The 14,802-nt window shown below is 31.3% G+C and overlaps 1 protein-coding gene and 1 long non-coding RNA gene across 2 annotated transcripts in view; one reads left to right on the top strand and one right to left on the bottom strand.

Annotated features, from left to right (window-relative positions):
* Positions 1 to 14,802, top strand: part of LOC135140723 (uncharacterized) — a 134,201-nt gene that overhangs the window by 12,826 nt on the left and 106,573 nt on the right. The window lies entirely within an intron of this gene.
* The window catches only part of Trna:q:34e (Son of sevenless), a 62,844-nt gene that overhangs the window by 35,549 nt on the left and 12,493 nt on the right, over positions 1 to 14,802 (bottom strand). Inside the window, exons 2-6 of the mRNA XM_064071382.1 lie at positions 10,525 to 10,644; positions 10,334 to 10,477; positions 10,122 to 10,286; positions 2,671 to 2,846; positions 2,456 to 2,616 (exon numbers count right to left, since the gene is read on the bottom strand). Of these exons, the coding sequence (XP_063927452.1) occupies positions 2,456 to 2,616; positions 2,671 to 2,846; positions 10,122 to 10,286; positions 10,334 to 10,477; positions 10,525 to 10,644 (766 nt within the window). The remainder of the gene's footprint in view (positions 1 to 2,455; positions 2,617 to 2,670; positions 2,847 to 10,121; positions 10,287 to 10,333; positions 10,478 to 10,524; positions 10,645 to 14,802) is intronic.

Raw genomic sequence — 14,802 nt, 5'->3', positions numbered from 1 at the left:
ACAAAAAAGACAAAAAGGCAACAAGACCATAACTTGAAAAAGGACAAAAATTAAAAAAAGGGGACAATTTTAAAAATGGAACAAAACTCAACATAAGAGAGAAACAAAATTTGAAAAAAACAAGGGCAAAAGTTAAACAAAAGGGACAAAAAGGCAACCAGAAAAAGGGACAAAACTTCTACAAAAAAAGTGATAAAAACCGATAAGTTTACAAAAATGGGCAAAAAATGACGAAAAAAAAGCGGTCAAAAATGAAAAAGTAAGGAAAAAAGGCAACAAAAATATCCACAAAAAAAGAATGAATGAAAAAACTGACAGGTAAAAAAATGGGGGATAAAAATCTGGCAGAGAACAAAAAGTCAAGAAGAGCAGCGAGGCAAAAATTGAAAAAAAAAAGTGATCAAAAAACGATAAAAAGATGAGAAAAAGGACAAAAATAACGACAAAAAAAGATGAAAAAAATGGGCACAAAACAAAAACGAAAAAGCAACGAAAAAAAGCGACAAAAATTAAAAAAAAAAGGGACAAAAATTCAAAAAAGGGAAACAGATTTGGGAAAAAAGGACCCAAAAAAATGAAAACTAAATTCGAAAAATAAATCAACAAGAAAAATAGGACCAAAATTCTACAAAAAAAGATTATAGAAAAGCGACAAAAAAAATCCAAAAAAACGATGAAAAAAGGCCAAAAAAATTGGTACAAGTAAGGATGAAAAGAAATCCTAACAAAAACGAAAAAGCAATAAAAAAGTGAGACAAAAATCTGACAGAGGAAAAAACCAACAAGAAAAAAAGGCAAAAATTGTTCAAAGAAAAAAAAAGGATGATACAAAAACTATAAATAGTTGCCAAAAAGGACAAAAATGACGACAAAAAAGATGAAAAAAAAGGGCGAAAAAAGGATAAAAAACCTGACAAAAACAAAAAATCAATGAAAAAGGACACAAGTTAAACAAAAGGGACAATAATCTCGAAAAAAGTGAAAAAAATTATGAAAAAACCCTGTCAAAAATTTAAAAAAGGGAAACAGATTTGGGAAAAAAGGACCCAAAAAAATGAAAACTAAATTCGACAAAAAGATCAACAAAAAAAAAAAAAATTGGAGCAAAATTCTACAAAAAAAAAAGGATTATAGAAAAGCGATAAAAAATTGCAAAAAAACGATGAAAAAAAGCCAAAAAAATTGGTACAAGTAAGGATGAAAAGGAACCTAACAAAAACGAAAAAGCAATAAAAAAGTGGGACAAAAATCTGACAGAGGAAAAAAACCAACAAGAAAAAGAAGGCAAAAAATTGTACAAGAAAAAAAAGGATGATGAAAAAACTATAAATAGTTGCCAAAAAGGGCAAAAATGACGACAAAAAAAAAAGATGAAAAAAAAGGGCGAAAAAAGGATGAAAAACCTGACAAAAACGAAAAACCAATGAAAAAGGACACAAGTTAAACAAAAGGGACAAAAATCTCCAAAAAAGTGAAAAAAATTGTGAAAAAAACTTTTCAAAAATTCAAAAACGGAAACAGAATTGAGAAAAAAAGACCCAAAAAATGAAAACTAAATTCGACAAAAAAATCAACAAAAAATTGCGAAAAAACGATGAAAAAAAGGCCAAAAAAATTAACAAAAAGGGAGCACACATTTGACATAAGAAAGTCACAAAGAAAAGGGGACAAAAAAGGTATAGAACGTTGAAAAAAAGGGGCAAAAAACTGACAAAGGTAAAAAATGGAAAAAGTGGAACAAAAATGTTGACAAAAGAAGGATAAAAGTTCAACAAATAAAAATTTATATACTTTTTTTATTTAAATATATTGATTTCTGTAATGGACTTTTGCGCATATAAATGATTATTACAATTACAAAAAAAATGGGGACAAAAATTTTACTACAAAAGGGACAAAAAGATAAGAAATAATCACTTTATTGTGGTACAAATTAAACTGAATCTTACATTGAGTGTTTATAAAAGATACTATTTTGAAATATCGAAATTTTAGTTTTTTCAAATAAAATGCATCTTAAGTTGAAATATTTTCGATATTTTTTTTGCATACTCGGTATATTAAAATTGTATCTAATGGACACCACAATAAACCGCCTGACCTTCGTTTGTCTCTCCATAAAATATTGCAACGCAGATCTTAAAAACAACATTATTGCAACTTTTGTTAATCCTTGCCCTGTCCCAAAACAAAACACTCTGTATAGTCGAAAAAACTTTGGTCTTTAATTTTTTTTCACCCAGTATATTGGCATATTTTACTTCCATGCATCTTCCTCTGGTTTTACCATGGTTTTACGTAGCGAAACAAATTAGCAAAGACGCAAACCTTCCACTTTAGACGTAAAAACAACAGATGGCGCTGAATCACAGACAAATATTAAATGTCACAACGAATTTTATTTTCTAACTTTATTATATTAAAATAAATAAAAACCTGCTACGTTCCACCTTACCTTCGAAACAGCTGCCAATATACGACATTTGATCCTGCGCCATCTCCACCACGTCCTCCAGACTCCCCAGCAGAGTATACGTGAGCTCATAAATATCCATAATATTAGAAAATATCAGCTCGATCTCGATCGGATCCGAGCCCAGTTTGATTATCTCCTCGCTGCAACACAACCTCACTTAGCTCCGTCCCCGATCCACAGCTCCCCCCACCTACCGGAACACCTTGATCAGCATGTGCAGCTCCTTGATGTACGCCTTCTCCGACGCGATCAGCTCCCGCACCACCTCCTCGTACGTCAGGCTCGTGCGCGGCGCCGTCGACACCATCAGCGACTCGGTCGGCAGACTGGGTCCCCCGCCCTCGTCCTGGTAGAACATGTCCATCAGCGCCTACAACAGAACGACCTGTGAAAACTGGCGCCGGGGACGCGCGACCAAAAAGAACGAAGAGTGCACAAGTGGAAAACGAGTGACTTCGGCAAGCGGCAACTAAAACAAGCCCAAGAGAGTAGTCTCTACGTCATACTCCTGCGTGGTCGCGCGCGAGCGGCGCGCCGGGCGCCGCGCGCGCGCGACGAGTGTAGAGAAAGAGGAAGAGGGAGAGAGCATGCTGCCACACTTAAACGAAAGAAAAAAATCAAAACATGGCTACCTACCATGGCTGTGGGCTGTGACGCAGCGTGAAAGCAAAAGCAATTAATCAAAAAACGAAAAGCCTCGTCTATGGAAAAACGGCGAACGAAAAGAAACTCCTAACCTAACCGGCCGGTTCAAACAAACAAAAACGAGGAACATCTATCTGGTTTCTGTTCGCCGGGAGACTTTTCACTCGGGGTGAATTGATTGGAGGTAAAGAAGGCTATGAGTTTGACGTTATGTGGTCACGTGCGGCTTTCCGTCGCGAGATGGCGCTGGTCGGAGAAATTCGTCGCCGACGAAACTTAGTGACAAACTTCATGTTAGCAAACTTCTTGATAGTTCAAATGTCATTTTTGACAGATAACATATCACCTACATTAATTTAAATTTTAATGCAAATAATTTTGGGAAATATTATTTATGTTGATTCTATTTGGTTGACTAATACGGGTCATTATTGATTAGCACGCCACTGCCTTAAAAATAATAAAAAAAAGTTAAATTTGGAATACAATCAGGTATTCGGTTTCTTAGATAATTCTTTAGAATTTTAATTTGATATTTTTATTAATCCAGCGAGTTAATACAGAAATAGGCGTGGATTTTTTAGAAAGGACAAGAAAAACAACAAAAAGAGGAAGAAAAAAATGCCATTTAAAGAACACAAAAAAAACTGCTAAAAAAACCTAAAAATGTAAAAAAACAGGACTAATAAATGATAAAAAAAGACAACAAAATGTGACAAAAAATTAAAAAGATAAAAAAAGGCGAATACAAGATAATAAAAGGAGTGAAAAATACGACAAAATACAGGTCACAAAAAGCGAAAGAAAAAACACCTAGAAATGTATAAAAAGCAAGAGGAAAAAAAAGGCGAAATAGTAGACAAAGAAAACAATTAAATAAAAGCAAAAAAACAGATATCAAAGTAGGAGTCGGAAATCGGCTATAAAATAAAGATGACAAGAAAAAACGAAAACGAAAATTCTACAATAGGGCGATAAAAAAATGGATTTTTCACAAAAAAAAAAATGACAAACGAAAAAACCATCAAAAAAATTTAGACCTAAATTTAGCAGAAATGACCAAAAAAACTGAAAAACGAAAAAGCAGTAAAAAAAGAAAACAAAACTGAAAAAAAAACAAAAAGTTTTACAAAAAAAAGGACAAAAATTTTACACAAAATCAACAAGAAAAAGGAACAAAAATTCACAAGAAAAAAAAGACAAAAATTCGACAAAAATGGCCAAAAAAATATGGAAAAAAACTAAAATACGAAAAAAAAATTACAAAGTTTTAACAAAAAAAGGGGGCTAAAATTTGCCAAAAAAAAAACAACGGCCCAAAAACCCGAGAACAAGGGACAAAAATTCTCAAAAAAAAAAAATAAAAGGCAACAAGAAAAGAGGGACAAACATTCTACAACAAGAGCGATAAGAGTTCATAAAAAAAGGCAACGAATGAAGAATAACGAACGCCACAAAAATGATGGAAAAAAACGAAAACACGATAAAAAAAGAAGAAACAAAAATTTTGTAAAAAAATTAACAAAAAGAGGGACAAAAATTCAACAAAAAGAAGATCAAAGATTCCAAAAAAATGAGACAAAAGCTTAAAATAAAAAAATGGAGACCAAAATTCAACATGAAAAAGGCACAAAAATTCAACAAGAAAAAGTGTACAAAAAGTCAATGAAAAATGCGATAAAAAGTTGCCAAAAAAGGTCCTAAAAAGCGAAAAATGGCCAAAATGAAGATGAAAAAAAAAATAAAGGCGAAAAAGATCTTAGAAAAGGAGACAAAAATTCGACAAAAAAAAGAAACAAAATTTTAAGAAAAAAAGGGACAAAAATTTGCCAAAAGAAAACAAGGGATCAAAAATTCGAGAAAGAGGGACAAAAATTCGACAAAAAGGATAAAAGTCAACAAGAAAAGAGGGACAAACATTCTACAAGGTCTATATTAAAAACTCGATAAAAAAGTTCCCCAAAAAAGTCAAAAAATGAAAAAAAAAAGAAGGAAAACGCCACAAAAACATTAGAAACAAAAATTTTGTAAAAAGTAGGGAAAAAAATTGACAAAAAAAAAAACATTACAAAAATGCAACAAAAACAGGATCAAAAATTCGAGAAAAATGAGACAAAAGCTTAAAAAAATGGGGTCAAAAATAAGTCAAAAAAGGCAATAAAGTTCGCAAAATGAACCAAAAGAATGTCAGAAAAGTAAAAAATGGCCACAAAAATGACAAAATACAAAACGAAACAGCAATAAAAAAAGGGAAACAAAAATTTAAAAAAAGGAGGTTTAAAAAAAATAGGGACAAAAATTTGCCACAAAGTCAACAAGAAAAGAAAAGAAAAATTCCACAAAAAGACGATAAAAACATACAAAGGTTGAAAAAAAAAAAGTGACAGAAACGTATAGTAATTAAAAAATTGAGACAAAATTTAGAAGAAAAAACTTGAACAAAAATTATTAAAAGGAACAAAAATTTGACAAAAAGTGGGATAAAAATTTAACAAAAAGATCGAAGTTTTAAGCAAAATAAGACAAAAGCTTAAAACAATGGGGACAAAAATTTGACAAAAAGTCAACAATAAAAGATGGACAAAAATTCAACAAGAAAAAGAAGACAAAAATTCGACGAAAAAGGCTAAAAAGTTGCCAAAAAAAGTGAAAAATGGACAAAAAGATGAAAAAAAAAAAAACTGAAAACTCAGCAAAAAAATTGGGACAAAATTTTAACAAAAAAAGGGGACACAAATTTGACAAAAGAAAACAAAAATTCAATAAAAAGGAGCAATAAAAACATGATAAGAAAGTTCTCAAAAAAAAGGCAAAAATGACGAAAAACAAAGGCCACAAAAATCATTAAACAAAAAAAAACAAACGAAAAACGCGATTAATAAAAAAGAAGGGAAATTTGGTTTAAAAAAAATAGGAAAAAAAAATTGACAAAAACAGGGAAAAAATTCAACAAAAATTCGAGAAAAATGAGACAAAAACTTGAAAAAAAAAATGGGATCAAAAATTTGCCACAAAGATAACAAGAAAAGAGAACAAAAACTCTACAAAAAAGGCGATACAAAATAGCAAAAAAGTTCCAAAAATGGCGGCAAAAAAAACGAAAAAAATAAAAGGGTGAAAAAAAGCAGACAAAAACCTAAAATTAATATAAAAAACATGGAGACAAAATTTAGAAGAAATAACTGGGACAGAAATAAAAAAAAATCAACAAAGAGGTACAAAATTCGAGAAAAAAGCAAAAGTTCAAAAAAATGACGACAAAAAAGTCAACAAGACAAAAATGACAAAAATTCGACAGAAAGGTGATAAAAAGTTGTCAAAATAGGTCAAAAAAGGAGAAACAGCCATAAAGATGAAAAAAAAAAATGAAAGACGGAAAACATGTAAAATTGGAAACAAAAGTTTGATAAAAAAAGTAGGCACAAAATTTTAACAAAAAAAGGGAACAAAAATTCGTCAAAAAGGCACTAAAAAAAACACCGATAACAAAATTGACAAAAAATGGGAAACAAAATAGCTACAAAGAAAGCATGAAAAAACTGACAAAAACGAAAAAACAATTGAAAAATGGAGACAAAAATTTAGAGGAAAAAACTAGAACAAAAATTTGAAAAAAAGTCAACAAGAAAAAGGAGACAAAAATTCGACGAAAAAGGCGATAAAAAGTTGCCAAAAAAAGTGAAAAATGGACAAGAAAAAAAAACTGAAAACTCAGGAAAAAATTGGGACAAAATTCGAGAAAAAAAGGCGAATTAGGCCAAAAATACCAAAAAAAACGAAAAGTGAAAGAGCAATAAAAAATTGGAACAACAATTTAAAAAAAGGAACAAAGTTTTACAAAAAAAGAGACAAAAATCTGATAGTCAACAAGAAAAAGAAATGGCCACACAAATTGTAAAAAAGTCTAAGAAAAACGAAAAAACGATTAAAAAATGTAGACAAAAAACTAACCAAAAAAAAAACATTCAGACAAAAGTTTGAAAAAAAGAGGAACAAAGATTCGAGAAAAAAATTTACATAAGCTCAAAAAATGAGGATAAAAAAATTTTACAAAGACAAAAAGTCAACAAGAAAAAGGACGAAATTTCACCATGAAGGAGACAAAAATTCAAGAAGAAAAAAAGGGACAAAAACGCGAAAGAAAAGTGATAAAAAGTTGTCAAAAAGGCCAAAAAAGGGGGAAAATAGCCACAAAGATAAAAAACTGAAAGGCGGAAAAAATTTTAAAAAGGAGGCAAAAGTTCGACAAAAAAAGGGACAAAATTTTAACCAAAGACAAAAAAGGCGATAAAAACCCCGATAAAAAAAGTCGGCAAAAAAGCAAACAAAAAACTGGAAAAAATAGCCACAAAAGAAAGATGGAAAAACCCGACAAAAACGAAAAAACAATCAAAAAAAATAGAGGCAAAAATTTTCCACAAAAAAATGGGAAAAAAATTCAACAAAAAAAAGAGTAAAAAATGGCCACAAAGATGAGTAAAAACTGAAAGGGCAATAAAAAATAGGAACAAAAACTAAAAAACAGGAACAAAGTTTTACCAAAATTATGGAGATAAAAATTTAATGCAGTAGACAAAAAAAAGAATAAAAATTCCACAAAGAAATATAAAAAAGGTGAAAAAAGGGTCAAAAAGTGACGATGAAAAAGGCCATACGAATTGTGAAAAACCTGACAAAAACGAAAAAGCGATTACAAAAATGAGACAAAAAATCTAGAGAAAAAATTGTGTAAAAGTTCAACAAAAAAAATTGGGACAAAAATTTAACAAAAAGGTGATCAAAAATTAGAGAGAAAAAAAAGAGACCAGCGCTCAAAAAATGAGAACAAAAAAGGACAAAAAGTCAAGGAGAAAATGAGGACAAATATTCAAGATGAAGAAGTATGCAAACATACAATAAGAAAAAGACAAAAATTCGACAAAAAGGCGATAAAAAATGTCAAAAAAAGGCGGGAAAATGGCCACAAAGATGAAAAAAAAAAATGTAAATCGGAAAAGATAAAAAAGAAGTCAAAAACTCTACAAAAAATAGGAACAAAACTTGGCACAAAAAATGAGACAAAAAATAAAAAATCCGAGAGGGACAAAAATTGGACAATAAAGGTGATAAAAGTTGACAAAAAAAGGGAAAAAATGAGGGACAAAAAAAAGTCAAAAGTTCAACAAAAAAAAGGAGACAAAAATTCGACGAAAAAGGCGATAAAAAGTTGTCAAAAAAAGTAAAAAATGGACAAAAAGACGAAAAAAAAAAACTGAAAATTCAGCAAAAAAACGGAAAGTGAAAGAACAATAAAAAATTGGAACAAAAATTTAAAAAAAGGAACAAAGTTTTACAAAAAAAAAGAGACAAAAATCTGATACAGTCAACAAGAAAAAGATAATGAAAATTCTACAAAAAGACGACAAAAAAAAAACGAAAAAAAAGGCCACACAATTTGCGAAAACCTAACCAAAACGAAAAAGCGATAAAAAAATTGAGACAAAAAATTAACCGAAAAAAAAACTGGGACAAAAATTTTAATAAAAAGAGGAACAAAGATTCGAGAAAAACTGAAAGGCGGAAAGAATGTAAAAAAGGAACAAAGATAGTTAACTTTAAAGTTTAATTTAATTTGTATAGAGTACCCATAGGATTTTTTTTTCCTCTACTCTGTAATTTCTCTGTTAAATAAACAAAAAAAAAAAAAAAATTCGACGAAAAAATGAACAAAATTTTAAGAAAAGACAAAAAAGCCGATAAAAACTCAGATAAAAAAGCCACAAAAGAAGGACGAAAAAAGCCGACAAAAACGAAAAAACAATTAAAAAAATGGACACAAAAATTTTCCAGAAAAAAATGGGACAAAAGTTCAACAATAAAATGAGAACAAAAATTCGACAAAAAAAAGTAAAAAACGGCCACAAAGATGAGAAAAAACTGAAAAGAGACAAAAAAATCAAGAGAAAAAATGGGTAAAAGTTCAACAAAACAATTGTGACAAAAAGAAGATCAAAGATTCGAGAAAAAAAAGAGACGAAAGCTCAAAAAATAAGAACAAAAAAGGACAAAAGTCAACGAGAAAATGGGGACAAAAATTCAAGATGAAGTAGGCAAGCATTCAATAAGAAAAAAGACAAAAATTCGACAAAAAGGCCCATAAAATGTCAAAAAAATGCGGAAAAAGATGAAAAAAAAAAACACTGTAAATCGGAAAAGATGTAAAAAGGAGTCAAAATTTCTACAAAAAATAGGAACACTTTAGCACAAAAAAAGGACAAAAATTTGCCAAAAGCGGAAATCAAAATCCGAGAGGGACAAAAAAAAATACAAAAAGGTCAAAAGTTCAACAAAATAAGGAGACAAAAACAACAAGAAAAACAATAAAAAGAAAAAATAGAAAAGATGACAAAAAAAATACCTGAAAATGGAAAAAGACGACAAAAAAAAACGAAAGGGGAGATATAAAAAAAAAACAAAAATAAGATAGAAAACCTTGACTACAAAAGTCCTGGAAAAAAAAAACGAAATGTGAAAAAAATCCGAGATTTTAATAATAGAAGGGGACAAAAATGCGAAAAAACAAAAGGGAAAATGGACCATAAAAAGGCATAGGAACAAAATTCCAAAAAAAATACAAAAAAAGTCCGTCAAAAGATACAAATAGCTGACATTTGTGTCATTCTATTTTGACACTCAATGTAAATATTTAAGTTTTATAATTTTCACAAGTCAAGTCTACGTTACTGTCACTAAGTTTTGTCTGCGACTTAACGAAAAAAATACAAGTTCTATATACGTATAGTTATATTTTACCACTACGACTACTTATAACCAGAAATACACAGCCACACTTAATGACAAGCCAACCGCTCAACTTATCATTAAACGCGGCTTTTCCAGGCAACAAAACCCCGACACCTCCAGCCGCCGCCTACTCATAGCCTACTCTACCTCTAAAACTGTGTAAGAATAAACGTGAAAAAGTCTCTCAAACTTAACCACCGCCCCCGCCCCTCCTTACCTTATCCGCGTTCATCGAGATCTGCACGTCCTGATACGTGATCTCGAAATGCTTGATGTTCTTCACGTAGTTCCCCGCCAACTTCAGTATATCGGCCGAGATGTACTCCAGCACCGCGACTAGAAAGAGAGAGACAGTCGAGTCGACCTTGTACAGCAGCAATTCCTGGAAGCAGAGGCTAGAGACGGCGCGGCGCGTGCGCGTCGGGTTACCTTTTGCAGCAGGCTGTGAATTTTGTCAACGGGCAGCAGCAGGACCGACTTCTTCTTCCCCCTGTCCAGGGCGCCTTGGGCCTCCTTCAGCGCCCACTTGTCGATGGGCGTCGGGAACGTGCTTTGTACCCGGAATTCGACGTCCTGGGAAAGTGAGGTTAGAGTCGGGCTCGCGGGGGGCGTGGACGTACCTGTACTGTGTGCGGACTGGGCTTGGCGCAGAGCATCGCCAGGAGGCGGAGGCAGAGGTTTTCGACGTATTCGAGGGCGTCATCGCGGGCGTCGAGGGAGGGATGCACTTGCTCTAGAACCTTGAAGAAGAAAAAAAAACACCCTGTATATCGTGTGGATAAGGCTGGAGTCGGTGTACGCGTCTGCAACTTCGCGAACGAAATGTTAATAATGATTAACCTTTCACCTTACCCTTTCTTTATACTGCATACCCTTAAACCCTATTTCATTGATGTTTAAAAGCACAAATCCCACGCGTGTTGATTAATATCTAGTTACAAGAAACACTTCGTTTTTAATCAATTTAAAATGAGTTTGTTTATTTAGTCGAAGGGAGCTGTTGTGGGTTTATCGAGCAAACTATTTGTTTAAATTTGAATTAAAATTGCTGGTCGCTGAGCGAATGACCAGGCTTGAAATTATAAAAAAAATTGTTATACCTCAAACGAGTCCCCTTAAACGTGACCAAGATCTCGTGCACTTGCTACATAAAACTGACGCACGGCAGACGTCATTTATTTAATAACAATTAATTTCACTTAATGTGAGGCAATTTGGTGAACAGTTTGTTGTGATATTAAACAAATTCCAACAAATAGTTTATAAAAAGCCACCATAAAACAGGTCGTTTCACATGTCATTGTCGAGCTATTTTAAGACCGCATTTTTTTAAATAATAAACAACAATAGGAATATATTGAATTTGTTGCTATTTTTTTTTAATCTACTGACTATTATCCAAAAAACACAATCAGTTAAAACACTCGTTGTTTATTATGTAAATAGATGTTCCAAAGCCAATTCGATGTACGATTTTTATAATCACCCTGTATAGTGGTCGCCAACAGGAAATCTCACTTGAAATGTGAAACGTAACAATTTATCTTAAATTAAATACTTGACTGATTTCTTGGAAATTTTTATAAGATATTCAAATATTAACACTGATTCACAAATTATAAATATATATATATATATATATATATCATTTAATTTATTTACTCCCACCAGGAAACTGATGACGTCACTTAGGTGCCGTTAGAAAATTAAAATAGAACCAAAACGACCTCGCTGATACTTTTTCCTGCACACTTATATGAGAATGAAGCTGAAAAATAGAACTATAAAATGCGAGCGCAGCGAGCACGTTCAGATGTAATTTAAAATAATACTTATTGGTGTCCCTAAGAAGCTTAAGTTATAAAATTTTCGGAAAAATCAGGTCATTCATGGACTTTTTTGGATCAGCCTGTATTAAAAAAATATATGTAATTATAAAACTATAAAACCACAAGTAGATGGAATATATTATTTATTTCAACAGAACGATTAATTCGGGAAAATTTTGAGATGAAGTCATCAATTTTTTGGAATATGAAAGGGGATAAATTTTGATTAACGATTTATGATATCAAATAAACACGAAAGATGGATTCAAAATTTTCAAAAATTGTCCAAAAATATTGGTTCACTCGACTTAAAATTGGTGTAAAATTGTAGGTAATCCTCCGCCTGTTATTTTCCAAAAAAAAGCTAAAATATGTTCCAAACTTTTCAGTTTTCATAAAAAAAAAAAAGGTCAAAATTCGTTCAATCAAATGAAAATTGGTAACAAAATGAAGACAATCTTCCGCCACTTACAATTCTGAAATCGCTGTAACGATATCTGTTCCAATAAACACGAAAACTGAATTCAAAATTTTCAAAAAAATTCCAAAAAATGGTTAAAACCGGTTCAATCCAGTGAAATTTGGTATCAAATTGTATGTGGATTGTGGATAATCTTCCGTCAGTTAGAAATTCGGAATCACCTTCGCGATATCTATTGAAACAAAGGCAGATTCCAAAATTTTCAAAAAATTTCCAAAAAAAAAAAAAGGTTAAAATTGGTTCAACCGAATGAAAATTGGTATCAAATTGTATGTAGATGATGTAGTGCCAGTTACAAATTCGAAATCACCTTCAAGACATCTATTGAAATAAGGCTAAAATATGTTTCCAAACTTTTCAGTTTTCCAAAAAAAAAAGGTCAAAATTCGTTTAATCAAATGAAAATTGGTAACAAAATGAAGATAATCTTCCGCCCCTTACAATTCTGAAATCGCTGTAACGATATCTGTTCCAATAAACACGAAAACTGAATTCAAAATTTTCAAAAAAATTCCAAAAAATGGTTAAAACCGGTTCAATCCAGTGAAATTTGGTATCAGATTGTATGTGGATTGTGGATAATCTTCCGTCAGTTAGAAATTCGAAATTACCTTCGCGATATCTATTGAAATAAAGGCAGAACATGATTCCAAAATTTTCCAAAAAAATTGTTAAAACTGGTTCAATCATCCGGAAATTGGTGTCAAATTGTGGACAATCTTCCGCCAGTTACAAATCCGAAATCACCTTTCGGAAATCCATTGAAATAAGCGCTAAAATACAATTCCAAAATTTTCAAAAATTTTCCAAAAAGTGGGTTAAAATTAGTCCAATCGACTGAAAATTGACATCAAATTGTAGATAACAGTCCGCCAGTTACAAATCGGAAATCGCCACCACCATATTTGTTGTTATTATTATTTTATTATTAATAATCGTGAAAATTGAACTCAAAATTTTCAAAAATTTTCCAAAAAAATGGTTAAAATGGGTTCAATCGCCCGAAAATTGGTGTCAAATTGTAAGACAATCTGCCGGCAATTAAAACTCCGAAATCACCTTCATGAGATCTATTGAAATAAATGTAAAATATGATTCCAAAATTTTCAAAAATTTTCGAAATTGTTAAAATTGATTCAATCGACTGAAAATTGGTGTCAAATCGTGTAAAATCTTCTTCCACCAGTTACAAATCTGAAGCCGTCATCACGATTTTTATTCCAATAAACACGAAAAGTAAATTAAAAATTTTCAAAAATTTTCCAAAAAATGGTTAAAATTGCTCCAATCGACCGAAAATTGGTGTCAAATTGTAGATAATAATCTGACAGGGTTACAAATCCGAAATCGCCTCTACAACATCTATTTCAATCAAGGTAAAATTTGATCCCAAAATTTTCAAAAATTTTCGAAAAAAAACGGTTAAAATTGGTTCAATCCAACGAAAATTGGTGTCGAATTGTAGACAATCTTCCGCCAGTTACAAATCCGAAATCACCTTCAGGAAATCTATTGAAGTAAGACAAAAATGATTCCAAAATTTTCAAAAATTTTCCAAAAAAATCGTTAAAATTGTTTCAATTAACTGAAAATTGGTATCAAAATGTAGATAATAGTCCGCAGGTACAAATTGGAAATCGCAATCACGATTTTTGTTCCAATAAACACGAAAAGTAAATTAAAAATTTTCAAAAATTTTCCAAAAAATGGTTAAAATTGCTCCAATCGACCGAAACTTGGTGTCAAATTGTAGATAATCTTACACGGTTAGAAATCCGAAACCGCCTCCACAACATTTATTTCAATAAAGGTAAAATATGATCCCAAAATTATTAAAAATTTTCGAAAAAAATTGTTAAAATTGATTCAATAGACTGAAAATTGGTGTCAAATCGTAGGATCATCTTCCACCAGTTACAAATCTGAAACCGTCATCACGATTTTTAATCCAATAAACACGAAAAGTTAATTAAAAATTTTCAAAAATTTTACAAAAATGGTTAAAATTGCTCCAATTGACCGAAAATTGGTGTCAAATTTTAGACAATCTTGCGTCAGTTACAAATCCGAAATCACCTTCAGGAAATCTATTGAAATAAAATTAAAATATGATTCCGAAATTTTCAAAAATTTTCCAAAAAAATCGTTAAAAGTTGTTCAATCGACTGAAAATTGGTATCAAATTGTAGATAATAGTCCGCCAGGTACAAATCGGAAATCACCATCACGATTTTTGTTCCAATAAACACGAAAAGTGAATTAAAAATTTTCAAAAATTCTCCAAAAAAGTGGTAAACTTGCTCCAATTGACCGAAAATTGGTGTCAAATTGTAGATAACCCTTCGCTAGTTACAAACCCAAACTCACCTTCACGACTCATATTGAGATAACGGTAAAATATAACTCCAAAATTTTCAAAAATTTTCCAAAAAAATTCTCAAAGTTGGTTCAATCAACTGAAAATTGGTATCAAATGGTAGGTAATAATCCGCCAGTTACAAATCGGAAATCGCCATCACGATATATGCTTCATTAAACACGAAAAGTGAACTCAAAATTTTCAAAAATCTTCCAAAAAATGGTTAAAA

This window comes from Zophobas morio, unplaced genomic scaffold (assembly GCF_036711695.1).
Source record: "Zophobas morio isolate AGI-343-1 ecotype UQ-CSIRO unplaced genomic scaffold, CSIRO_AGI_Zmor_V1 ptg000040l, whole genome shotgun sequence".
NCBI classification, from domain to species: domain Eukaryota; kingdom Metazoa; phylum Arthropoda; class Insecta; order Coleoptera; family Tenebrionidae; genus Zophobas; species Zophobas morio.
This window is presented reverse-complemented; position numbering and strand designations above follow the sequence as displayed.